Source organism: Hyperolius riggenbachi, chromosome 2 (genome assembly GCF_040937935.1).
Source record: "Hyperolius riggenbachi isolate aHypRig1 chromosome 2, aHypRig1.pri, whole genome shotgun sequence".
Taxonomy (NCBI): Eukaryota; Metazoa; Chordata; class Amphibia; order Anura; family Hyperoliidae; genus Hyperolius; species Hyperolius riggenbachi.
In genome coordinates, this window is record NC_090647.1 from 335,022,645 (window position 1) to 335,048,277 (window position 25,633).

The 25,633-nt window shown below is 41.6% G+C and overlaps 1 protein-coding gene across 5 annotated transcripts in view; it reads left to right on the forward strand.

The window, feature by feature from the left end:
* The window catches only part of ITPR3 (inositol 1,4,5-trisphosphate receptor type 3), a 357,611-nt gene that overhangs the window by 85,002 nt on the left and 246,976 nt on the right, over positions 1 to 25,633 (forward strand). For 4 of the 5 annotated variants that reach the window (XM_068269377.1, XM_068269380.1, XM_068269378.1 and 1 more), the window contains exon 10: positions 19,051 to 19,107. In XM_068269377.1, the coding sequence (XP_068125478.1) occupies positions 19,051 to 19,107 (57 nt within the window). Of the gene's footprint in view, positions 1 to 17,686; positions 17,766 to 19,050; positions 19,108 to 25,633 lie in introns of those variants that run through there. The other variant, XM_068269381.1, reaches the window with a different exon arrangement.

Here is a 25,633-nt window from a genome sequence, read left to right on the forward strand (position 1 = left end):
TGATGGGATAGAAAACATGAAGCCTATAACTTGCAAATCTCCCGAAAGGCCACTCACACATAGTGCTATGTGTGGGGAGATTGTGGGGAAATTGTTTCTAGCACATCCTAGAAGTTGCATATTTCTGCAGCAGCGTATATAGCCATTCCACCACAAGCACATTCATAATGCAGCTGCCTGGACTTAGGAGCTCATGTCATCCCCACATTGTGTGTGGTAAATAGAGAAAAGCACAGATCAGTAATTGGTTTGCTTTATTTGGAAACTGAGTGGTTGGTTGGCAATAATGATGTATTTTTATTGATTCATTTTACATATCTTGTGCTGCACTGACACCTTTTCTTCAGTGTTTTGCAGGGTAGATTGAGCCAATCACACCACCTAGTTTGTACCAGTGGGGTTCACAGTAAAATGTTCCTATCACCCTTTAAGGTGCCCATTAGTGGTACAATCTCTTGAACGATCAGTCGACCATACAAACGTCCTAATCAGGTATTGTTAATGGTGCTGATTGATGACAAAGGATCAATCGTTCTGTTGATCTGAATTTATGAGCGATTCCTTTAGTCTGATTGCTTATCATTTTGCCAGTTTAGATGATCAGATTGCTTATCATTTTCCCCTCTCTTGATGATCCCAAACGATCATTTCTGAGCAATTTTAATGATCAGATCGGACGGATAATCATTCTGGCAGGTTTGAGGCCTCTGCCATTAACAGTGTAGGAATGACAGCAATTTAAATATTCCCCTTGAAATCAATAGTTAAATTTTGATTGGCTTTTGTAGGCTCCACCCACTTTTCTGAATTTCAAGCCCAGTCTGCCAGTGACCAAAACCCTGCCATTAACAGAATGGCAGCAGTTTACATTTTCCCATTTAAAATCTATGGCTGAAATTTGATTGGCTGTTTTATGTTCCACCCATGTTCCCTGAATTTATAAATTTAGTCACCAAGTGACCAATTGTGCCAAGTATAGGGAATCTGGCTTTATTGCTGTGAGAATGGCAGCCTTTTAAATTTTCCCAATGACGTGAATGAGTGAAATCTGATTGGCTGTTTGGCATTCTGCCCAGGTGTGTAGGGGGGAGTGAGAGGTAGTAAGGTATCTGTATACCAAGTTTCGTTGAAATCGGTTAAGGGATTTTTGAATGGCCACACACACACAAACTTTGATTATATATATATACTGTATATATATATATATATATGACAAGCAGATTGTTAAAGATAACCTGTAACTAAAAAAAGTTCTTCTGGGGGGTACTCACCTCGGGTGGGGGATTCTATCAAAGCTTCCCCTGTCCTCCTGTGTCCCACGGCGGTCTCGCTGTGCCCCTCCGAACAGTGGGGATGTAAATATTTACCTTCCCGGCTCCAGCGCAGGTGCAGTATCGGCTCTCCACTCGGAGATAGGCAGAAATAGCCGATCGGTGTCGGGCCGCTGTACTGCGCAGGCACAAGTCTCCTGCGTAGTAGAGCGGACCCAACAGAGATCGGCTATTTCCGCTTATCTCCGTGCTGAGAGCCGCAACAGCACCCCCGCAGGAGCCAGGGAAGGTAAATATATCAAGCCTTGTCAGGCTTGTCGAGCCAGGATTGCGGGACGCTTCGGGGGAGCCAGCGCTGGATTGCCTGCAGCTACAGGGATGGGGCAAGCCTCATTGGGACCCTGAGGCTTCTCCTTCCCGAGGTGAGCATCCCCCAGGGGAACTTTTTTTGTTACAGCGTCTCTATAATGAGTTTACTTCAGTAGTTCAGTAGCAATGATGTTTCCTAATAAGTCTGAGGACGTCAATGAGACTAGGAACACACATTGTGTTTTTGTCGATTTTTTGTTCAATCGATTTTCGATTGGTTTTTCCATTCGATTTCTCGCTCGATTCTCTTATCTTTTCTTATCTATTTCCATTCACTTCTGTGAGAAATCAACCAGAAAAACAATCAAAAAGAAGATCGGATATGACAGAAATTATCTATTGAACCATCTATCTAACACAAAATTGTATGGTGTGTTCCAAGCAATAGCCTCCACCTTTATCGGTATTCCCTTGCTTATGCCTTATCCCAGCATTCTAATCTTAACAACTCTAGCTATCCACTAAACTTAAAGAGGAGCTGTTAGGTATAAGGTCTCAGAGAAAATAAACACATATATCAGTAGCTAAAGATTGGCTGTACTTACATTACATATGCATTTCACTGTCCACGTTTGGATTTCACAGAATTTTTATATAGTATTTGCAGAGAATGATGCTCCTGACAGCTCATGGCAGGTTCCATGTTTTTCTGTCTTCTATGAAGCCAAATGTGTCGTCATGTCCTGCCTGCTTCCTGATCACAGAAAAGCTCGTACTGAATAACACAGTGTGCAGTGAATATTAATGAGCCATGTGGCTAGGAACAATAGCTGACTCCTGCAGTGTACTCTGCCCGGAGATTTATCAGTGCTACGCGCTGGACTGATTACAAGCTGCTGTAACGTCTCATTAGCAGCAGAGGGGAGGGCCCCAGAATGCTTTGCAGTATAGTATGCGGCTGTATGTAAATCTTAAACAGAAAGATAAGGTTTTTTTTTCCTTAGAGAGATTTATGACAGCCCCTTCTAAGCTAAATCTTAACCCCTTGCTGGCTCATTTTAAAGGCAGCAGTAGTCTAGTATGAGATAGACAACTTCTCTATAATTATAATTGCAAATGTACTGTTGTATACTTTTGTATTGTTACATTCTGTTTTGTATACCAAAAGTAATAACATATACTAAAAATTAAAAAAATATATATTTGTACCGTATTGGCAAACAGTAAAAAAACACCTGTGAAAGAATGAGTACAATAAATACTATAAAATAAATGCAACAGATCTGTGATTACAGAAGAGCAGAGAGGGAGATGAACGCCGCTCTGCTACTTCATGGCTGGTACACACCATGCAATTTCCTATCAGATAGACGGGTTCGAGTTGATTATTTCTGACAGGTCTAATCGACTTTGTATAAGTGATCGGAAAATCGATTCAACCCATCTATCTGGTGCGTACCAGGCATTAGGGACTCACTGCTCTAACAAACAGGAAAAACAAACTAAAACAGGCATTTCCTCCTGCAAACAAGTGATCGTTAAGGCTACATACACACATCAGACTATAGTCTTTGGAAAATGAAAGATCACAGACCAATGTTACCCCCTTCCATGTAGTATGAGAGCCATACCTTCACAGTCTTTTCTATGGAGCTGAACTCCACATCAGACAGAAATCTTTGCAAGATGCTGAACACACAGATGCTGTACAGACACAAAAGATCAGTATCTGCAAAAGATCTGTTCCTGCTAAAGATCCGTTCCTGCAAATTGCATTCATAGTCTATGAGATCTGCAGATCCTCATACACACCTTGTTTAACTGACAATCATCTTCAGATCAGACAATCATCTGCAGATCTGAAAATCCATCCTGGTGGATCTGATCTGCAGATGAATGTCAGTTAAACAAGGTGTGTATGATGATCTGCAGATATCATAGACTATGAATGCATTTTGCAGGAACGGATCTTTTGCAGGAACAGATCTTTTGCAGATACTGATCTTTTGTGTCTGTACAGCATCTGTGTGTGCAGCATCTTGCAAAGATTTCTGTCTGATGGGGAGTTCAGCTCCATAGAATAGACTGTGTAGGTATGGCTCTCATACTACATGGAAGGGGATAAAATTGGTCTGTGATCTTTCATTTTCCTAAAGGCTCATACACACATCAGACCATAGTCTTTGGAAAATAAAAGATCACAGACCAATTTTACCCCCTTCCATGTAGTATGAGAGGGGATCTGCAGATCAGATCCACCAGGATGGATTTTCAGATCTGCAGATGATTGTCTGATCTGCAGATGAATGTCAGTTAAACAAGGTGTGTATGATGATCTACAGATCTCATAGACTATGAATGCAATTTGCAGGAATGGATCTTTGGCAGTAACAGATCTTTTGCAGATACTGATCTTTTGTGTCTGTACAGCATCTGTGTGTGCAGCATCTTGCAAAGATTTTTTTCTGATGGAGGGTTCAGCTCCATAGAAAATACTGAGAAGGTATGGCTCTCATACTACATGGAAGGGGGTAAAATTGGTCTGTGATCTTTCATTTTCAAAAGACTATGGTCTGATATGTGTATGTGGCCAAAGACTATGGTCTGTGTGTATGAGCCTTTAGTCAGGATGTTGGACAGAATGATATTGAGTGAAGGTGCATACACACATCAGACCATAGTCTTTGAAAAATGAAAGATCACAGACCAATGTTACCCCCTTCCATGTAGTATGAGAGCCATACCTACACAGTCTATTCTATTAAGCGGATCTCCCCATCAGATAGAAATCTTTGCAAGATGCTGAACACAAAGATGCTGTACACATTCAAAAGATCAATATCTGCAAAAGATCTGTTCCTGCAAAAGATCCGTTCCTGCAAAATGCATTCATAGTCTATGAGATCTGCAGATCCTCATACACACCTTGTTTAACAGACATTCATCTGCAGATCAGACAATCATCTGCAGATCTGAAGATCCATCCTGGTGGATCAGATCTGCAGATGAATGTTTGTTAAACAAGGTGTGTATGAGGATCTGCAGATATCATAGACTATGAATGCATTTTGCAGGAATGGATTTTTGGCAGGAACAGATCTTTTGCAGATACTGATCTTTTGAATGTGTACAGCATCTTTGTGTGCAGCATCTTGCAAAGATTTCTATCTGATGGGGAGTTCAGCTCCATAGAATAGACTGTGTAGGTATGGCTCTCATACTACATGGAAGGGGGTAAAATTGGTCTGTGATCTTTAATTTTCCAAAGACTATGGTCTGATGTGTGTATGCACCCTGAGAGTGTGTGTGTGTGTGTGTGTGTGTGGGGGGGGGGGGTTGGTGGTACCTGGCCTAGGGCACTGTGAAGTCCAAATCCGGCCCTGGATTTATCAAACCTATTCATTTTTCACCAGGCTGTAAACATGGTAACAGTAAAAAAGGGCGCAGGAGGCTAGTGGACAAATCGGGCGCCGCCATTCACTCCTATAATAATTATCGTTTACAGGGCGCCGAACAGGAAAAAAGGGCGCCCGAGAATAATAACGTTTTCCAACGGCGCCTGAAGATTTTTCATGTTTTATAACTGCTTGTGATGATTTACGTTTCTTATTTCAATAAAACATTATTTTAAATGTTATCCCTTACTGTTTGTAAAACATTATTATTCACGAAACAAAGCGATCACTACGTAATGTAAATTGTAATATATTTTATCCCTTACTGTTTTTAAAACATTATTCTACACACAATACAGTGAGCACTAAGGAGGGTCTTAGGTTTAGGCACCAACAGGGGGGTCTTAGGTTTAGGCACTAACAGGGGGGTCTTAGGTTTAGGCACCAACAGGGGGGGTCTTAGGTTTAAGCACCAACAGGGGGGTCTTAGGTTTAGGCACCAACAGGCGGGTCTTAGGTTTAGGCACCAACAGGGGGGTCTTAGGTTTAGGCACCAACAGGGGGGTCTTAGGTTTAGGCACCAACAGGGGGGGTCTTAGGTTTAGGCGCCAACAGGGGGTCTTAGGTTTAGGCACCAACAGGGGGGTCTTAGGTTTAGGCACCAACAGGGGGTCTTAGCTTTAGGCACTAACAGGGGGGTCTTAGGTTTAGGCACCAACAGGGGGGTCTTAGGTTTAGGCACTAACAGGGGGGTCTAGGGGTTAGGGGTAGGTACAGGGAGGGTTACTTAGGCACCAACAGGGGGGGGTCTTAGGTTTAGGCATCAACAAGGGGGTCTAGGGGTTAGGGGTAGGTACAGGGAGGGTTACTTAGTAATTTTTTTTAAACATTATTATACGTTTCACTATTTAAATAAAAGATTAACGTTTTTACAATTGCCGATTTAATGCACATAATTTAATGATTTATAACTTTATAAAACATTAATTTTAAACGAAATACAGTACAATACATTTTTAAACGTTATCCATGCTTATCGTTTAAAACCCCGCGCCCTTTTTTCCCAGCGCCCCTTTTTAACGTACGCGTAATCTCTGCAACTGTCACCAAGTGTCTTGCTTGCTCATTTCTGCTTATTAATTAACCTCTTCAATGCTGATTACTATGTCTCTGGCCAAAATTATGCCATGTAAGGTGTGCTGAAGGTGCAGAGCTCTATCATAGCACATAAAAGGTAATGCTGTACAATCCATTACTGTGTGCACTCAGAAACAAGCTGAATGGAGAATCCTGCTGAGAAGCACTTAGCATTCAATAGTATTAAGAATAACAAGTGTGAACAAGAGAAAAACACGTTGATATTAACAGACAAATGTGTGCAAGGATGGGGTGTGCTGGCAACAATGAGCCAGGAAGATTAGAGAGTGTTATAGTGAGTGTTACACCGTGATATGCCCATCATCTTAACAGCTAAATTGTACTGAAAAATGTAATTAGGGGCAGGGTGTGTCCAGCTTTGCCGTCCTAAGATTAAGGAGGACACTAGACATATATGCACAGGGTTTGCAGGATACTTTGAAGTTCTGGAATGTGGAGGAGAGTCGCTGGCTTTTGGTAACATTCCACTGATAGTATGCTGTAAGACCAATGTGTTGTAAGCGTGACTAACGTGTGTTTAGGAGAAAATCACAGAGTAAAGCGTATTGTCTGAACAGTGGCTGGCTTGCCAAATATTTTGATAAGTTTAGGTGGAGTAGTGAGTGTTTTTTGTTGCTACGTCTGATGCTTGTAATTTGATCCTGAAGTATTCAGAAAGTCATTTCATGGGTGTGCAAGCAATAAGTAGTGGCAAACATGTACCTGCCAACATTTTCAGGAGACTATTAGCTTCTGGCTGCGGTATATTAATGTAGTCATACATCAGTCCATTTATCCAGAACATATGAGCACTTTGAATTTGCCAGTGACTCACTTACACCCATCTGGTGATTTAAAGAATTATTGCCTTTAAGCATTGCATTGATTCAAGGATTCTTTGGAGCAGTGGTTAAGTCTTTTTGAATTCAATATACTTGAATACAAATGTGGTGTTTGACCATATAAGGCCTCCCATTTGGGTTAACAGAGCGCAGAGGGAACCATTCCTTCATATCTCCGGTACTCAGTCTCTGAATATTACCTTGAAGTCCACTAAAAGTAGAGTGTGCAACAGTGTTGCTTTTTCCCTTCCTTTCCCTACCAATGGCCCCACCAGTCCCCTCCAGTGCAGAGTGACGGACAGTAGCAAGAACATACAGGCAGGAAGCAGCAGGAAATGCAGCACTGGAACCAGAATAGGCAGCTACTACACTTCTACTCCAACCCATGCTGTTGATGTAGAAGAGAGGATGAGTGAGGAAGTAGGAGTTTCACTGCACACTCTGCATTTTGTAGGCTACAGGAGAACACCAGAGGAGTAAAGGCAGTAGAATGTACCACTGTGCTCTCTTCATTTTCTAGTACACTAGAGGGGAGGACCAGAAGCTGAGGGGTCAGTGTAGGTGATGCACATTGATAACAGGCAGACTGGGAAGAAGATTTATGGGGATCCAATGTACCAGCCTGTGCAGTAGGAGGAGGGGGGAGGGTCCAAACTTTAAGTTGAATGCCTTTTACCTTTTCTCTCAGGTGGGGATGATCAGTGAGATGCAAACAATTCCAAGTTGATGCAAAATTATTCCAATTTTTAATGACAAGGGGCCTGCTTCACAAAGCGGTGCTAACAGTTAACACGCTGGTGAAAATCGCTTTATCACGCCTAAACTCAGTTTAGGCATGATAAGTTTAGGTGTGATAAGTTTAGGTGTGATAAGTTTAGGCATGATAAGTTTAGGTGTGATAAGTTTAGGTGTGATAAGTTTAGGCATGATAAGTTTAGGTGTGATAAGTTTAGGCGTGATAAGTTTAAGCACCAACTGCGTTAGCACTGCAGTGCACAGCTGATCAAAAGTTTTGCGCTAGCAAAGTCTGGTGCACTTCGCATAGAGTTTAATGGCGCTACTTTGCGTGCGGGACTTTGTACACGATCTAAACTTATCTAAACTTATCACGCCTAAAGTGGCTTTTCACCAGCGTGGTGCAATGGTTATCACGCCTAAAGTCTTTAACTGGGTTAGCACCGCTTTGTGAATCGAGCCCAATGTATTCAGTTTGAAAATGGATCAAATAAAACTAGGGTAAAATTCAATTGGTTCATTTGCAAGCTGCATACATTTGCATGCAAAATTTGTAGGATTCTGCATCAACTTACAATTACTAGTCTCTCAACTCGCATTCCTACTCACAGGTAAAAGTGGTGGGCGGTTTGACCATGTACTATTCTGTTATCAGTAGTGATGCACCGATCTGTATATCAAAGTGAAAATTAGATACCTTGGAGCCAATATGATCGCACTAGAGACTATTGGAATATGCTATGCTGTGTGTTTTTGCAGAAACAGTGGTAATTCTCAGTGGATTTTTCCTTCTTCGATATTTGCCAGTCACTTGTTGAAAAGGTGGTAACAGAGCTCTTGTAGTGCTAACAGACAACATCCTTTTGAAACAGTAAGTCACTCACACATTGTACCACGGAGAGCATATTTAGATTTTGTCTTAAATCATTCTGTGCCAAATGCTGAAAAAATTGCAAATAATGTTCTGTAGTTAATATGAAAATAGTAGAAGATAAAACATACATCTAAATTACATGCATTGAGGTTTGCTAACCTTTTCTCTTCCCTATTAGTCCAGTGGCATAGCAATAGGGGTGCACAGGTTGCAACTGTACTAGGGCCCCTGAACCCAAAGGACCCACATGGGGGCCATCCACCAGTTGTTGCAGTAGCTCTTTATTGGTGCTATATTTGTAACGATCAGCTCTGTATGCACTTTGAATAATGGTTTATTAGCAAATCATTTGCTTTCCTCTGCTTACAACTCTCTCACATAATGGGTAACTTAAGAAGGCTGGTTTTGGTGGGCTCTACACTGAGGTTATTATACATACAGTTCTGAGGATGGTCCACTGTAAAGTTCACACTTGGACTCTTGACTCTGTAGCTATGCCATTGGTATGTGTCCATTTTTATGTCACCCTCCCCAGGGCCTTTTGAAGCACACCGCCAACATGTTTACATTTCCTGCATTGCCCATTGACTTACATTACTTCCGTTGGTGTGTCGTCGTGGAAGTCCGACAGTAACTGCTGTTGACTTTGTGGCGGCGGATCAGAGAATTCCAAGGCCCCATTGCAGTGCATTGCTGTTAAATTACCCAGCAGTAAAACAGGGTTACCCAATGCAAGTTTGCAAGGCAAGTGTAAAAGGGGCCTTATTCATTTTAAAAGCACTTATGGTAGGTACCTACTGTATATAAAAATGTCAGGCAGCTTGCCTACTTATGTGTACATTCAGGGAGTACTTTTGAAAATAAAGGTAACCTCAAGAACCACCCATAGTTTACAAAGAGGTTCAGAATGCTCAGATTAATACAACTTACTGCAAGTGACTGCTACATAGTGAAAAAGTAGTATACACTACATTTTCTGAGACATGGTATGTCCATCTTATATATGCATATTGCATAAGGGTGGATGGGTCCTTAATATAAATATGAACCCATTGCTTCAGTGTGCCTTTACTGATAGTATGCTTCCTCTTCTGGGCTCTTTGTAAGGAAAGGTGAGGACTATGTTGAATTATTGTTTATGTTCATTTTATCTATTGAGGCAAAAGAGCTATAATTCCTTTGGAATGTCAGGCTGCTTTGTATTACTGCACAGAAGTATCTCAACCAAAGTTTTGCTTAGATTTACAGTCCTAGTTCTGGCATCTGGCTCATGTTTTTTAATGCATATTGTGTGGAATATATCATAATGTGTAATGCACATTCTTCTGCATGGCACATAAACCATTTTTGCATTATTATTTTTGTTATTATCTAGCTTCCTGTGATTGCAAAACTGTTTTCCTGTGCTAATCTCAGATGCAGCTTACCGGTAGTTATAGTGAACAGCAGTCTGTCTTCTTTACAAACAAAAGTTTGCTTTCCTAAAACAGAAAGAATTTGCGATAACTCAGGTTGGAGTGAGCTTGAGATGTCTCCCAGAGCAACACTGCTGAATATATGCAAATTAACCATTGTACCCTTAGAAGCTAAACACACCTCCAGAACCGCTGGAATGCAATGATGTGTCAGCTTGTTAATTTGTACAGAGCCATAATAATCCAACATGCATACAGACTGTTTCGGATTGTTTGATCCTCATCAGTGCATGGCATGGATTAATTTGGCTCTATGGAGTAGGGCTTGTAAATCCGAGAGGCACAGACTAACCAGCAAGCTCATGGTGACCCAGAACTCATTGGAGTGTGTAAGGGACTACAATGGTCCTAAAAGCCCCCTTACTAAGATGTTAAGAAAAACAAAAGTTTACTTTCCTAAAACAGAAAGAATTTGCGACAATTCAGGTTGGAGTGAGCTTGAGATGTCTCCCAGAGCAACACTGCTGAATATATGCAAACTAACCATTGTACCCTTTGAAGCTAAACACACCTCCAGAACCGCTGGAATGCAATGATGTGTCAGCTTGTTAATTTGTACAGAGCCATAATAATAGTAATAGTAATAGTAGTTCTTTACAAACTACTGTATATATCCCTTCCAAGGTAGTCAGGAGGTTTCTTAGGTGCAAGAGCAGCACGTTTTTCACCGTGAGCATAGAGCTGTGACAGATACATAAACATACAATATAGTGCATGTGGAGTGTCTTACCTGTCAAAAGCTGATACATTCTGACCTTAGGCAGGGAACACGCTTGCCTTTCAGTTTTCCGCGCGCGTTTTCCTGCATACTTTTTCTGCACACCAAGGGTTTCTATGCAGGAAGACACACGCATTTTTTCACAGCAGCTGATGTAAATAATAGAGAAAACTGACAGAATGTGCAGAGTCATCATGCAGAATGTCAGGTTTTTTTCTGCGTGTGAAAAACATATCATGTGTTCACTAGCCCATTGATCAACATGAGTTCTCAGTTTTTCTGTGCAGAAAACATACATGAAAACAGTCAAGTGTGTTCCCTGCCTCAAGGTTTTCCCTCTTTTATTTGACTTAACCCCTTGGTTAAGGTGGCAGCCCCAGGACCGCCTAAACACCGAAAGGCGTCAAGAGTGGTGGGCTGAGTTTAACGGGGATCCCCACATTAGTTACGGAGCTCTGCTCCGTATACAATCTGCAGGTTGAAAAACAGAAAGAAAAAGCCCATAATCGGTACGGGGGACAGCTCTGTGATCTACTGCAGCACTGTACGGGGAACAGCTCTGTCACTGAGCTGTCCCCAGGGGAGGCACACAAAGAGATCCCTCTCGTAGGCTGATGCCTACGAGAAGGATCACGCTGAGGGGATCTCTGGGGGAGGGGGGGAGGGGGGAAGGAGGGAGGAATACAAACATATAAAAAAAGGTCAATTTATGAAAAAGATGCATAAAGTAATAATAAGTAAAAAATACCAGCAGCAATCAGATGCCACCAACAGAAAGCTCTGTTGGTGGTAAGAAAATGGGGGGGGGGGGGGGGGGATTCATTTCTGTGCTAAGTTGTATGGCCTTGCAGCACACAGTTAAAGCTGTAGTGGCTTGAATTGTAAAAAAAATAGCCTGGTCACTAGGGGGGTGTAAGCCTGTGGTCCTCAAGTGGTTAAACAGCTGGGGAAAACTCTCCCCCCCCCCCCCCCATGCTTTAAACTGGTGAAAATAGGTGCCTAGGACTAGGCACTGGTATCTGCACTGAGGCTTCTCATTAGACATCCATGCTATGCTTAATCCCTCCTATTTGGCATAATTTTATTAACCCGGTATGTAGCACTATTATTAGGGTGGATTTAAACGGTATGCCTGGCATAACGTAAGCATTATAATGCATTTGAACTGCAATGGACACTGTGTTTTATATCATCACTGTGTGTGTTATACCTTAATACAAATCCTGCATGCAGCGAGTTAGAATAACGTGATCAATTACAACACAGAGATGTGAACAGGCCCATAGAATTGTAAGGGTAGTGAATTAGCATGCAGAATTATTCTGCAACACACCTGATGCAGTGTGAATGCACCCTAAAACCCTGCCCACCAGTCCTAAATGTAGCCTCATGTCTAACCTGAAATTCTTCCCATCCTGGTTCCTCTCTCCTGATGTATAAGTCACCCTATCATAACCCACTATTTCCCCTTTATCCTGACTGATAACCCTAATGTAACTGCAACCTGACCTTAATGCATTCAGAGACTCTGACATTAACTCTGATAGCTCATGGAGACCCAGAACCACTAGGAAAGTATAAGGGGCTAAAAGAGACTGAAAAGCCCTCTCACTGAAAAAGCAACCCTAAATATAATTCTCTCCACTTTCCTAGTGGTTCTGGGTCACTGTGAGCTTTCTGGGCATTCAGTAGTACTGGTCCAAGCTCTATGCCGTAGAGCCATATCAATCCATGCCATGCACTGATGAGGAGCAGGAAGTCAGAAACAGGTTGTATGCATAGTGGATTGATGTGATTCTGGTAAATGTATAAGATATAGACTTGCTATACACCAGTTGCTTTGGATGTAAGACTGGCTTTAGGGTCATAAAGAAATTATTTACATATTCGGGAGTGATGCATTATGGAAAATCACAGTTGCTCACTTAAAGCTGAATTATCATAAATACCTTCTGTTTTAAGAAGGCAAAATTAAATTGACATTAACTCCCTAATCTCACCTTACATTCTAAACCCCTTACCTACCAGCAATGAGACTGCTAATATCTGCAATTTCTTAACCCTCCTGGCGGTCTAATTCATTTCGCCAGGAGGGAGCGCAGCAGTTTTTTTAAAATCATGTAGCGAGCCCAGGGCATCCCCCCACCCGTTTCAATCACCTTTGGCGATCTCTGATCTGAATTACCACCTGTATGCCGATGACACCCAGATATATCTCCACACCCCAGATCTCTCCTCCTCTACCATGGACAAAGTCTCTGCCTGCCTCACATCCATTTCCTCCTGGATGGCTGCCAGGTACCTGAAGCTTAATTTGGACAAGACTGAGCTTCTAATATTCACACCCCGCACAGCCGCACCCCTTCCTGATCTGCACGTCACTATCGAAAATACTACTATCCGCCCTACCTCCCAAGCCCGCTGTCTAAGCGTTACTCTGGACTCTGAACTTTCCTTTAAACCCCACATTTAAAGTATTGCCAGATCCTGCAACTTCCACCTCCGCAACATCTCCAAGATCCGCTCCTACCTGTCCCCTGACACCACTAACTCCTTATCCACGCCCTTGTCATCTCCCGCCTAGACTACTGCAATTCTCTTTTGTCTGGCCTCCCCTCTAACCATACTGCCCCACTTCAATTGGTAATGAATGCGGGAGCTAGACTGATACATTCTTCTCACCGCAGCACCTCTACAACTCCACTCTGTAAAGCCCTACACTGGCTCCCCATCAGCTTTAGGATCAATTTCAAAATCCTGTGCTTGGCCTACAAATCAGTGCACAAGACCTGCCCGACCTACATCTCAGATCTGGTCCACAGGCACATACCAGCCCGCCCCCTCCGATCCTCCAATGACCTGCGCCTAGTCGCACCACGCATAACTCAGTCACATGCACGATTGCAGGACTTCACGAGGGCTGCCCCTACTCTCTGGAACTCACTCTCACCAGCCATCAGACTCGCCCCCACCTTTAATACCTTCAAACAAGCTCTCAAGACTCACCTCTTCATGCTCGCATACCCCCCTACACCAGCACCATAATATGTTCTGTTAGACACCCTCTCAAAAGATGAACCTATTGTCTCCACCCCCACCCTTTAGATTGTAAGCCTCTGGCAGGGCCCTCCTCCCTAGTGTTTTCAGCTTGATTATGCAATCTTACTGACAATCACCCCTCTTGTGGACTAGAACAGTCTCTATTTTGACCTATGACACTGTATTGTTATCAAATCATTTGCATGATCTTGTTTTGTTGTGAGTTTCCGTATGTTCTACCTTGTATGTTAACCCATTTATCTATTGTGCAGCGCTGCGTAATATGTTGGCGCTTTATAAATACAATAAATAATTATAATAATAATAATAATTCATGGGGGCTGCCATCTTTGTCATGGGGCAGCCATCTTTTTGGTTGAAAGGAGGTGACAGGGAGCAGGAGACACCGTTCCAACTATCCTATGTCCTGATCACCCCTCCCAGCTGCACGTTCTAAGCTTCAAATGTCAAATTAAAAATGTAAAAAAAAAAAAATTTGCACCAAAACAGCAGAACGAGAACAACATCAGAAATCCCATCATGCTTTGCACAGCATTAGGGGAAAAATGCCCGGGCAGTTTTCTTTTGTGCAGCTAAAAATGAGGCTTGTATAAGAGAAAAAAAAGTTCTGATGCTGTGAAACTGTTAAAGAAACACCAGGCCTTTCCAGTGCTGCTGAGTCAATTTTTAGTCTGGAGGTTCACTTTAATGAAGTCCAGTTTATTGGGTTTCAATTTTATTCATACTTGACTCTGTGCACTGGCAGCCCAATGATGAGTCATCATTCTACTCTGCCTTCTTGTGATCAAACACATAGCTGATCAATTTAGGCCCAGTTGGTACATTTCTGACTGACCTAAATTGGGAGGGAGGAGTAGTATTGGTGTGGGATAGGTTTGTATGGAACCAAGTGGCACAATACTAGCAAGGATAGCTGTTCCATCAAAGTAGTGCAAGGTGGTAAACTGATCAATATGTGATTGAGGTGTAATAAATGCACACATGTATAGAGACCTTATATTTACAGAACTGTGTGTAGCTCACCATACAGCCCTCTCTCTACTCTAATGAGAGCTGTGAAGCAGATTAGATTAAGTTTTACTATTTATTTTTTAAAAACATTTGCTAGTACTTTATTGAATGATATACTGGATTAAGTGGTAATGTTTTATATTTGGCTACGGCTCAGATTTAAGTATAAAAATCGTTAAAACAATGACTATAAGAGGAAGTGCAAGTGATTGCTGTGGGCCTATTTTTAGGTTCTGAAATACAGACTCATTTTGGCTTCCAGTTTCACTATTGTAAACCAAAGTTGATTAGTACAACAGGATTTGGATAGGGAAACAGTACCAGTGTAATATGAACTAAGAAGCTATGAAAGTATAGGCAGACTACAAAGAGGGTGATTTATTAAGACAGATGCAAAACAAATTGTAACAAAGTGGAGCCTAGATCAACCAGTCAGAATCCTTGTTTCATTTGACAGTTCCGATTGGTTGTTTTTAGCATCTACAGTTTTGCTCCAATTTTCTTTGCACTAATTTTAATAAATCAGTGTAGCACAATGCAGTTAACAAATATAGTTTCTCTTTACATATTTCTATATTTTGCACACTGAATGGTTTGTAATCTTAAAATATAATATTGGTTGAAGGGAAACTGAGTGAATACATAGCACATGTTAAAATGCTACCCTGTTTATTTAAGGAATAAAGTTATCTGACTGCGATATCACCTGTGGTAATAAGAAAATGCTAATGTAAAGTTTATAACTGTTTACATCCAGTGGTGTGTCTAGGGCAATAGCAACTAGGGCCAGCACTACCTGAACTGAGAAATACAATTTTAAATAAACATAAACATCATACTTACCTCCTGCATAGTCTGCTCATTAATCCCTTTATCTTCTCCTGCATCTTGTTTGTCCACTGTGATTCATGGAATTCTCCATCTTCCATTTTAAAAATTACGACGACGCTGTAACAGCTTTCCAGGTTAGCACTCCATTAAAGAGACTCTGAAGCGAGATTAAACCAATGATTTTAACTTGTATTAATGTTAAGCACTACAGCTAGTGCTAAAACGCCACTATCCCGCTGCAAAACGAGTAGTTTATACCCCCAAATCCCCTCTGCAAAATCCACGACTTTCTTGGTTTTGGATTTTGCTGCTCTTGGAGGCAGAGCTATGAGCTGCAGCTCTGCCTCCATGCGCGTCAATCTGCCGGTGGATCTCCGCCTCTCCCCACCCCTCTCAGTGAAGGAAGACCGAGAGGGCTGGGGAGAGGCAGGGAGTGACGCTGAAGAGGCAGAGCTACAACCATTAGCTCTGCCTCAATCAGGAAGCACTCCCCGCAGTTTGCAGAGGGGATTTGGGGGTTATAAACCCCTGGTTTTGCCGCGGGATAGGGACGTTTTAGCACTAGCTATAGTGCTTAACATTAATACAAGTTAAAATCATTGATTTAATCTCTCTTCAGACTGTCTTTAAGCTGTAATACCATCCACTTGAGCCACAGAAAAACATTGAAATTACCTTGCACATCAGTTGTCCTTTCAGTTGTAACCGACAGCAACTGATATAGTGAAAAGGGGCCCTAAAGCTTTCAGCTTCCCACGAGACAAGTTTGATAAGATCCAGGTGTAACTTTAAGGAATCATTGTTAGATGAAAATGGTGAGCTTCTGAGAGGAGCTGATGGCAAGGTAAGTATGTAATATTCATTTACTGGTACATCATGTGTTTATTTTAAATAATTTTACGTGGTTCTGGTACCCTTTAGGCTACTTGCACACTAAGACGTTGCGTTAGGTGCCACGTTAAGGTCGCATAACGTGCACCTAACGCGACGTCTGGTGCTCTTCTATGTGGACGTCAGAGTGAGCCGCGTTGTGCAGCTCACTCTGGCGTCCGTGATGCCGTGATGCGTACTCTTGTGCGCATGCGGCATCACGTGGTCCCGTCGGCCAATCACCGCACAGAGCGACCGCTCCAGGAAGTAAACACTGCACGTCACAACGTGCAGTGAATATTAATTAGCCATTTGCCTGGCCGCTCTCCGCTCCTCCCCAACATGACTGCGCATGTGCAGACAGTCTAACGCGGCTTAAGCCGCTCTAACGCCGTAGCATGCAGCACTTTCGGGAGAACGTGCAGCGTTACATGTAACGCAACGTGGGCTGTGTGAACAGCCCACTTGTGTTACATTGCTGTGCGTTGGGGGAGCGTTACAGGCGCACTAACGTGCGCCTGTAACGTCCCTGTGTGTAAGCAGCCTTAAAGAGAACCTGTACTGAGTAAAAATATTTAAAATAAACACATGAGGTAACTTCAAATGAAAATTACAGAGTTACCTTGCCATCAGTTCCTCTCAGAAGCTCACCATTTTCTTCTGACAATAATCCCATCCAGGTCTGACAATATTTTGTCAGATCTGAAATATATCAGTTGCTGTCAGTAAAATATCAGTTGCTGTCAGTTATAGCTGAGAGGAAAACGGATGTACCAGGTAATGTCCATGTTTCCCTATGGCTCAAGTGGGCGATGTTACAGTTTAACTGTGTGCTGACCAGAAAGCTGTTATGGGGTAATGGTCATTTTCAAAATGGAGGACGGAAAATTCCCTTGATCATAGTGAACAAATAGGCTCGCAGGACAGGAGAAAGACACTGAGGAGTAGACTACATGGAAGGTAAGTATGACTTGTGTATGCCTATTTTGACTTTTATTTTCAGTACAGGTTTTCTTTAAATTGCACCCTGTGTGGAGGAGAGGGCTAAAGGAGGCAGTTACAAGACTAAAGCTTGTGTCCATGACAAACCCCAGTAACTGACAGCCTCTCCCAGTAACATACTTCTCATAACAGACACCAGCAACAGGCAGGCCCTAGTAACAGACATCCAATAACTGACCCCAAGTGACAGCACCACATGACAGATTTCACCTGCAAGAAAAACACATCAATCCAGGTACATCACCTGAAGTGAGGACATTTAAATAAGTTATAAGGGAGGTGCTAAAGGAGGTATGGCCAAAAAATAGCAAAGTCAGTTAACCATTCATACACTCACGTGCAGATGTTCATACAAATGCTTTCACAGAGATCAATTATCCAGCAACCACTTCTTTCTCTACAGGTAAGTTAAAAAACGGGGTCTTGGTACAAGAGAATGCATTCTCTTGCTTAGTCACTTACAGGGCCATCGTTAGGACACCTACAAATACTGGGGAACCTCTGCGTGGTGTAGGTGAGTACCCAAGATAATGTATTCTTTTGTACCAAGTACCTTGCTTTTAACTTAGCTGTAGGGATAGCAGTGGTTCCTGAATGATTTCTGTTAAAGCATTTGTATGAACATTTGCGTGTGAGTGTGCAAAGGGCTATCTGACCAGTAACACACAGCCCCTAGTAGCAGACACCCCATGACAGACCCCAGTAACAGTCAGCACTCCATGACAGACCCCAGTATCAGATTTACCCCATGACAGACCCCAGTATTAGAAAGTCAACCATGACAAGTCACAATATCAGACAAACCCCAGTAACAGACAGCCGTCATGACAGATTTCAGACCACCTAGTCTCCCAGTCAGTGTCACTATGGCTTGGTTAGGGTGACAGCACATTTCCAGATTACCTTCAGCCAAGCCAGCATTTGTGACCACCTTGTTTTCAGCTGTGCAGTACTGCAGCAACTAATCTGCATTATGCACAAGGCTTGTGCATAATCTGGCACCTATGGTACAAACCATGCTGGGCCATACTCTATTTATGCCTCTGCTTGCATCACCAATTGCAGAAATAATTGTAGGTAGATGCTTGCAATAATATACCACTATCAATCTTTCAAAACTATTTAAGTAATTGCAGTCCACTCTTAGATTCAAAGATATTGGATGGTTTTATTGAACAAACAGCTCATTAGGTCCTGCCTTTGCATTTCTACCAGATTCACGTCAAGACTTTGACTAGGCAAATCCAGAACTTTAACTTTGTTTCCATTCAGCTATAGACTTTCTTTTCTTTTTTTTTAAATATGTTATACAGTATATTACAGTGTATCAAAGAAAATATATTTTCAAGTGTTGCTGTAAAAGGGTAGTTTGTATATGACTTTATTCCAGATGTTAATTATATTCATTCATGTAACTCTTGCAGAGTGGCTGGTTTAGCAATGTGCATCTTTTAGTTAATTTGTAATACATCATCATTTGTTCTGAGATGTAGTTATATATTGCATTTTGGATCCTGCAGGAAAATCCAACTTACAAAGGTGATGCTCCAGAATCTAAATCGGGGTCATCTTATGCCGTAAGTCAACTCTTGTGTATTTATGCTTAATGAAAGTAGGCCAGCCATACACTATACAATGTGTGATGGATCAGGTAAACAATCAGTTGACTGTTCGCCTGATGTACCAGCATTAACCAGTACATATTAGACGGTTTCTCAGCAGAAATGTGTCTAATAGTAACTGTACTACTGCATTTGAAAGCTTTTTACTGCTCGGTGCAGTACAAAGCTGTGAAAACCTTAGTTGCTTACTGTTTCGTATTCCTCCCTAGTCACACTGCGCTTCAGACAGCTATAAATGAGCAAAGAACTGTCACCTCCAATCAATATTCATTCAGTATTTCAATCATAATATCGATGGTAAAAGTCATAGTTTTAATAGATTTTTGTTAGATTCAACATCTATATTGAATCTAATGTCCAATCTATTAAAAATATTGTGAAGTGTATGGGTACCATTAGTGAAATTATATGCATTATGTAATTGTTGTATTCATAGATTATTAATCATTAGCATACTCTTCTGTACTCTGTGTGTTCTTGTTTTTTAAGGCATCTCCAGTGCGAATAACATAAGTGGTCCACCAATCCTAGACTGGATTAATCAAAAATGGCTACTGTTAAATTAAAAAAAAAATGTATTTATTTTTTTAACCCCCCTCTCTACCCCTTCAAATTTAGTTTTGGATTGCTATCTTAAGTTGCACACACCAGTAAAGTACTGTGTATAGTTAATAATAAGTAGTGCATAAAGTCCTTCATGCTTCATTTTCAAACTTGTTTCTCAGGGTCCTTTCACAACTGTCCATTGCGTCGCAACAGACATAGGCTATCATTCATAAAAGTGCTGTCGGTATGGAGAATTAGTGCGGGAAAACACAGCTGGCAGTGTTTTAGACTTCTGGCTGCTCATTCATAAAAAAGTGTTCAGGTGCGATAGCAGTGCGGAGATTCCCCGAACTAGGCTGGCGGTAGGCAGGCAGTAAGCTTGCGGAGACACGGAAGCTGCCGAGTTGATGCATTTCTCCGTGTTCAGCTCTACTGCAGCTGCCTGAGAGGTCTGTGTCTCCATTCACTTAACATTGGTATCGCCACATCCAAAGGGGCGGTACTTACCGACCTCACACCGCTTGCGGTGATCTGTATGAATTAACATTTTGTTACATTTTTTACAAAAATCACCTCACAAGGAGGTGATTTATCGCTCTGCTCGGTAATGTCAGCTTTTCATGCGGAAGGAGCCTTTATGAATGCAGAATTTGCCACGTGTGTGGTAAAGTCAGCTGTTTTCAATGAGAGCCATAATCTGTGATGCAAATGTATTGATAGTTCCCAAAATTGGATTTGGCATGTACAGGGCTCAAGTACAGGATAGGACAGCAGTAGCACTGCAAGCTGAGGCATCCTTTCGGCGCCAGAAGAGTACTTCGATGCAATGGGTTCTATAAGGATAACACAGTGGATACACTTGCATCACAGGATAACGTGTGCATTTACATTGGGTGTGAGGCAGACTTTCATGGTACTGTATGCCTCACTGTATGGGCACACCTCACCGTCAAGGTGCGCTTGCTAAGTGTAGGGTGTAAGAAGCCTCAGACCATGTTTTCAAGCTGATTCTTGTTCACAGACCAATTGTTCCCCACGGCATACTGAAAAACAGGACTAACTAAATTCAATAGTTGGTCTTGGCCAGCTTTATGAATAAGGATGTGCCTCAGAATAAAATAGTATGTACATGTTAAAGTAAGTTTGTTAAAATATACTAAAAAAAGGGGGGTGATTACTAGATAAAAGCAGCATACAATAGCCGGCTCCCCCACTTGGCTGGAATCCTGTTTGTTTTTCTCTATAATGGAGTAGTGGGGTTGCTGTGGATTGGCTACCACTCAATGAGGTTTGGAGGAGCAAGAACCACACTATCTATGTGGTAATAATCACACAGACTGTACAGGTTCCCAGGTGCGCCCATCCTGGTGTAATATAAGTAGAATTGTATTGTGGGTAAAACACAATCTGTATTATGCACAAACAGCAACAGGCTAGTTCATGTGTATGGGGCATGCAGTCCACCCTTGATCATAGTTACCACCTAGTTACCACTCATTGTGTGGAGAAATCATATTTGCACCCTTGGCATCTTAAAAAATTTAACTGAGACTTCAAGTAAACCCGAGAGCATAGATAATAAAAGTTTTATACATATGTGCGGCTTCTTCTAGTCCCCGTCACGCTGATCTGTCCCTCGCCGCCATTCTCTGATGCCTGGTTCCTCCACAATCTGCCCCAGTAACTTCGGGAGATGGGGCTTACTTTGCATGCGCAGTATGCTCCCGGCCCCAGCAGCCTGATGGAGGCGCCTGTGCCGACTGGCCAAATTACCGGGCCAGATTCTGGAGGAACGAGGATAACAGCGAGGGACAGATCAGTGTGAAGGGGCAAGAGGAAGCCCAGGTATGTATAAAACTTTTATTATCATTCGTCTCAGGTACACTTTAGCCTAAAGGGACCTTTGAATCACAGTTCTAGTCCATACACGCTCTAGGACATTGCAGTCTGAATGTTCTGCATGTCGCTATGTTGGAGTACCTGTATTTGTAATGTCTACTGTATCGGTGAACTTGGATGCGGTATGCACATGCACCCATGTTCATTATACACATCATGTAGATATCAGTTCATGGAGAAAGGAGTTAAAATGATAAGAATGTAATATGAATCCCTATGTCTACTTTCATATATTAATGGTTGTGTGACTGCAGTTTCATGCAGGTACTCTGGGTTGTTTTTTTAAATAACCCCTGTGTGTTTTGGAATTATTTGAAAGGAGAAAAAACCTCCTATGGATGCTGCATACAATTGCAATCACAAAATAACTAATCCAAAAAACTCTTAGCAGTCTTCACTATAACCCAAGTGAGAATGAAAAATGTTATCTTTGGTAGCAGATCATTTTTGTTAATCCAGTCCAGGTTTGCTGGATTAGTTACAATGCCCCAAATGAGATGCCTAGAGATCTGTGAAGATATGGTTACAAAACGGACCCAGTTTATGCTGAAGTGCTTATAAGAGCTGCAGAGGGATGGCAAGGGATCAGGCAAACAAGGGTGAAAGGAACTGGAAAGTTAAGGTTAATGCCGAATAACTGGAAATGTGGACATGTCTGTTTCAGAAATATATACCGTAGTATAATTGATCGGGGCTACATTTTAAAGCATACCTGAAGCAGTGGGAAAAAAAGAACTTGGATACTTGTCTCAGCAGAAGGAAGCCTCTGTATAGTCCAGAATTGCATAACAAGGGCTTGTCAGACATACTTTTGTGGAAGCCCTCCTGTTCATGTTCCTGCGCAGGCGCAAGTACAGGCTGTACATGCTCTGTAGCACAAAGCCTCTTGTGCATGGCTTTTTCCTCCTTGCATGTGCAGCTTCATTCTACTGGGCATACATGGATCACACCCATGCCTGTGTAGTATGGTTGCTCTTGTACACAAAAGGGAGCATGAACCGCGGAGGTAAAGACAGTCCCAGCCAGCAGCGGTGGGCTTGCAGAAGATCTGGGAAGCCTCTGAACCTTCCAGAGGCTTCCTACTTCTAAGGTAGGTAGCAAAATACATGTTTTTCTTCTTGCAGGTTTGCTTTAAGTATACATAGTATAAGTAACACTGTACCAACACTTCTAGCAGTTGCTTCTGCAAAAAGCACCATGTAAAATGCACCAACCAATTGCAGTCAATCAAGAATGTGTTTACTTGTTTTAAATCATAATCACTATACAAACTACCCAAATGACCCTGATCAAAAGTTTACTTACCCTGGTGATTTGGCCTGATAACATGCACACAACTTGACACAAATAGGTTTTAATGGCTATTAAAGGTAACCCATTTTCACCTGTGTTGTGTTTGCTTGTAATTAGTGGGTGTGTATAAGAGATCAATGAGCTCCTTAACTCCTGACAGTCTCTTGCATCTTTCATGCAGTGCTACACTAATATTTTTTGAATCAATGGGAAAAGGTAGTTGAACTCTAGAAAACCGAAAAGAGATATAAGAAAATATCCAAGGAATTGAGAATGCCAATCAGCAGTGTTGAAACTCTGAAGTGGACAAATAGGGGTTCTGTTGAAACTAAACTTCGGTCAGGTAGACCAACTAAAAGTTCAGCCACAACTGCCAGACAAATTGTTTGCGATGCAAGGAAAACCCCACAAATAACTTCAGGTGAAAAACAGGACCCTCTGAAAAAATGTGGTGTGGCAGTTTCAAGAGGCACAATAAGGAGGCATTTGAAGAAAGATGGGTTGCATGATAGAGTTGCCAGAAGAAAGCCATTACTACACAAATGCCACAAAGTATGCTGCTTACCATATGCCAAACAGTACAAGTGTTTGTGTTCTGGCACAAGGTCATTTGCAGTGATGAGACTAAAATTTAACTTTTTTTGTTGCCACAACCATATACAGTACGCTACATTTGAAGAGGAGTCAACAAGGCCTATGATGAAAGGTACACCATTTCTACTGCGAAACATGGTGGTGGATTACTGTTGATTTGGAGATGTGTGGGCTACAAAGGCACAGCATATTTGGTCTAAATTGATGGCAATATGAATACAGTGATTTATTAAAAAAATACTGGAGGAAAATGTGCACTTATCAGCCAGGAACCTGAGCATTGGATGTACTTGGACATTCCAAAATGACAATGATCCAAAACACAAGGCCAAGTCGACCTATCATAGCCTACAGCAAAATAAAGTTAAGGATCTTGAGTGGCCATCTCAGTCTCCTGACCTCAATATCATTGAGCCGCTCTGGGGAGACCTCTAAAGTGCAGTTCATGCAAGACAGCCCTAGAATGTATGGGAACCTGAGGCTTTTTGCCAGGAAAAATGGGCAGCTTTACTAACTGAGAAGATAAAGAGCCTCATCCACAACACACAAAAAGACTTAAAGTTGTCATTGATGTTAAGGGGAGAAATACACGATATTAAGAACTGGGGTATGTAAACGTTTGATCAGGGTCATTTGGGTAGTTTGTGTAGTGATAATGATTTAAAAAGTGTAAACACAGTTATTTGACAATAATTGGCTTCACCTAACCACTAACCAATAGTGAAAGAAAAGTTGTTTTTTATTGTGAATATTCATATTCTCTAACTTGCCTAGTCTCCATGCTCCCATCCAGTGACTGACTAAGCATTACCTTGTACTCCTACTGTACTGCATGATCTGGTCTTTCTTGTATTCCTGTATTGTCATTTTGCTGTATGTCACCCCTAAATATTGTCTGTAACCTAAACTAATGGCCAGCGCTGCGTAATATGTTGGCGCTTTATAAATACAATAAATAAATAAATAAATTCTCAGAAAAATGGTAAAGAAATCATAAATTCTCCATTGGTATGTAAACATATGTGCACAACTGTATTAACATAGTTGTATGACTTTTCTTGTGCAGTGCAGAACCTGCCACAAACGTACACCCTAACAAAATATGTAAAATGTTCCTATAAATTATCCAACACTTACAGAATAAATCAACATAAAGATTCATTTCATTTAGAAAGAACTGCTGAGCTGGGCCAATGCAGAGAGAATTGAAAAATGTCACTTATTAGTGTGCCCTATTAGCCTCAAATGAGCAAAGCTTACAGTTCTAAAATTACTTATCTAGCTCACCTCCCTGATGACGGCTAATTAAATTTCCCCAGCTCATACTCAGAGCTTCTACTTTCCTATTTGCTTAGTGCTAATTTTACCACTGTGCACACTCTGTGCCTGCTTTGTAAAGCAAATGGGATTGCAAAATTTCACTGTGCAGGAGAGCTGGGGGTAGTCTGCATGCTCAAAAGCCAGAAAATTACTACCGTATTTGTTCCTCTTTCACTATTGTTTTATAATTTTGCTTCTGTAGCAGAAGTTCATGCTTAATGTTGTTTTTCTGATTTATGGGGTGATTCACTAAGGAAGTAGTGCAGTAAGAGCTCTGCATATGATTGAATATTTGAAATGGAAACAATCTCACCTTACTTCACTTGTTCAGTAAATCATGATTTTAGTGTTTAACCTGCACCTGCCGTCTGTATGGCTATTTTCCCATCATTCAGAAAACATTTCTGTTGTTAATACTAAGATCATTCCAACCTTCTTCCCTCCTATTATAAGGTCAGATATTTTCCTGGATTGGCAATGTGGTCTGCAGTTTAGAGATGCACAAAAGATGGTGGTGGTGGGGGGGCTCGGCACTATACATAGAGAGTATGTGTTCACTTTTCTCCCAAGTTTTCTCCTTGGTGATATTTTTACACCTTGTCAGTAACATGCTTATCAAACCACCAGCAAGGAAGAAAACATTCAAAATAAATGACTGTACTTTTTCAACTATGTTTTGGTACTTACTTTCATTGCAATTTGCTAAAAAGTAATTATAAAGAGAAGATAAAAAAGTATCCACTAGGAGAAAAAAAAATGAATTGCATAAGGGCCCATTTATCTGTTATGGATATATTTATTCAGGGCTGGTGCTTTAATAGGGTCAGAC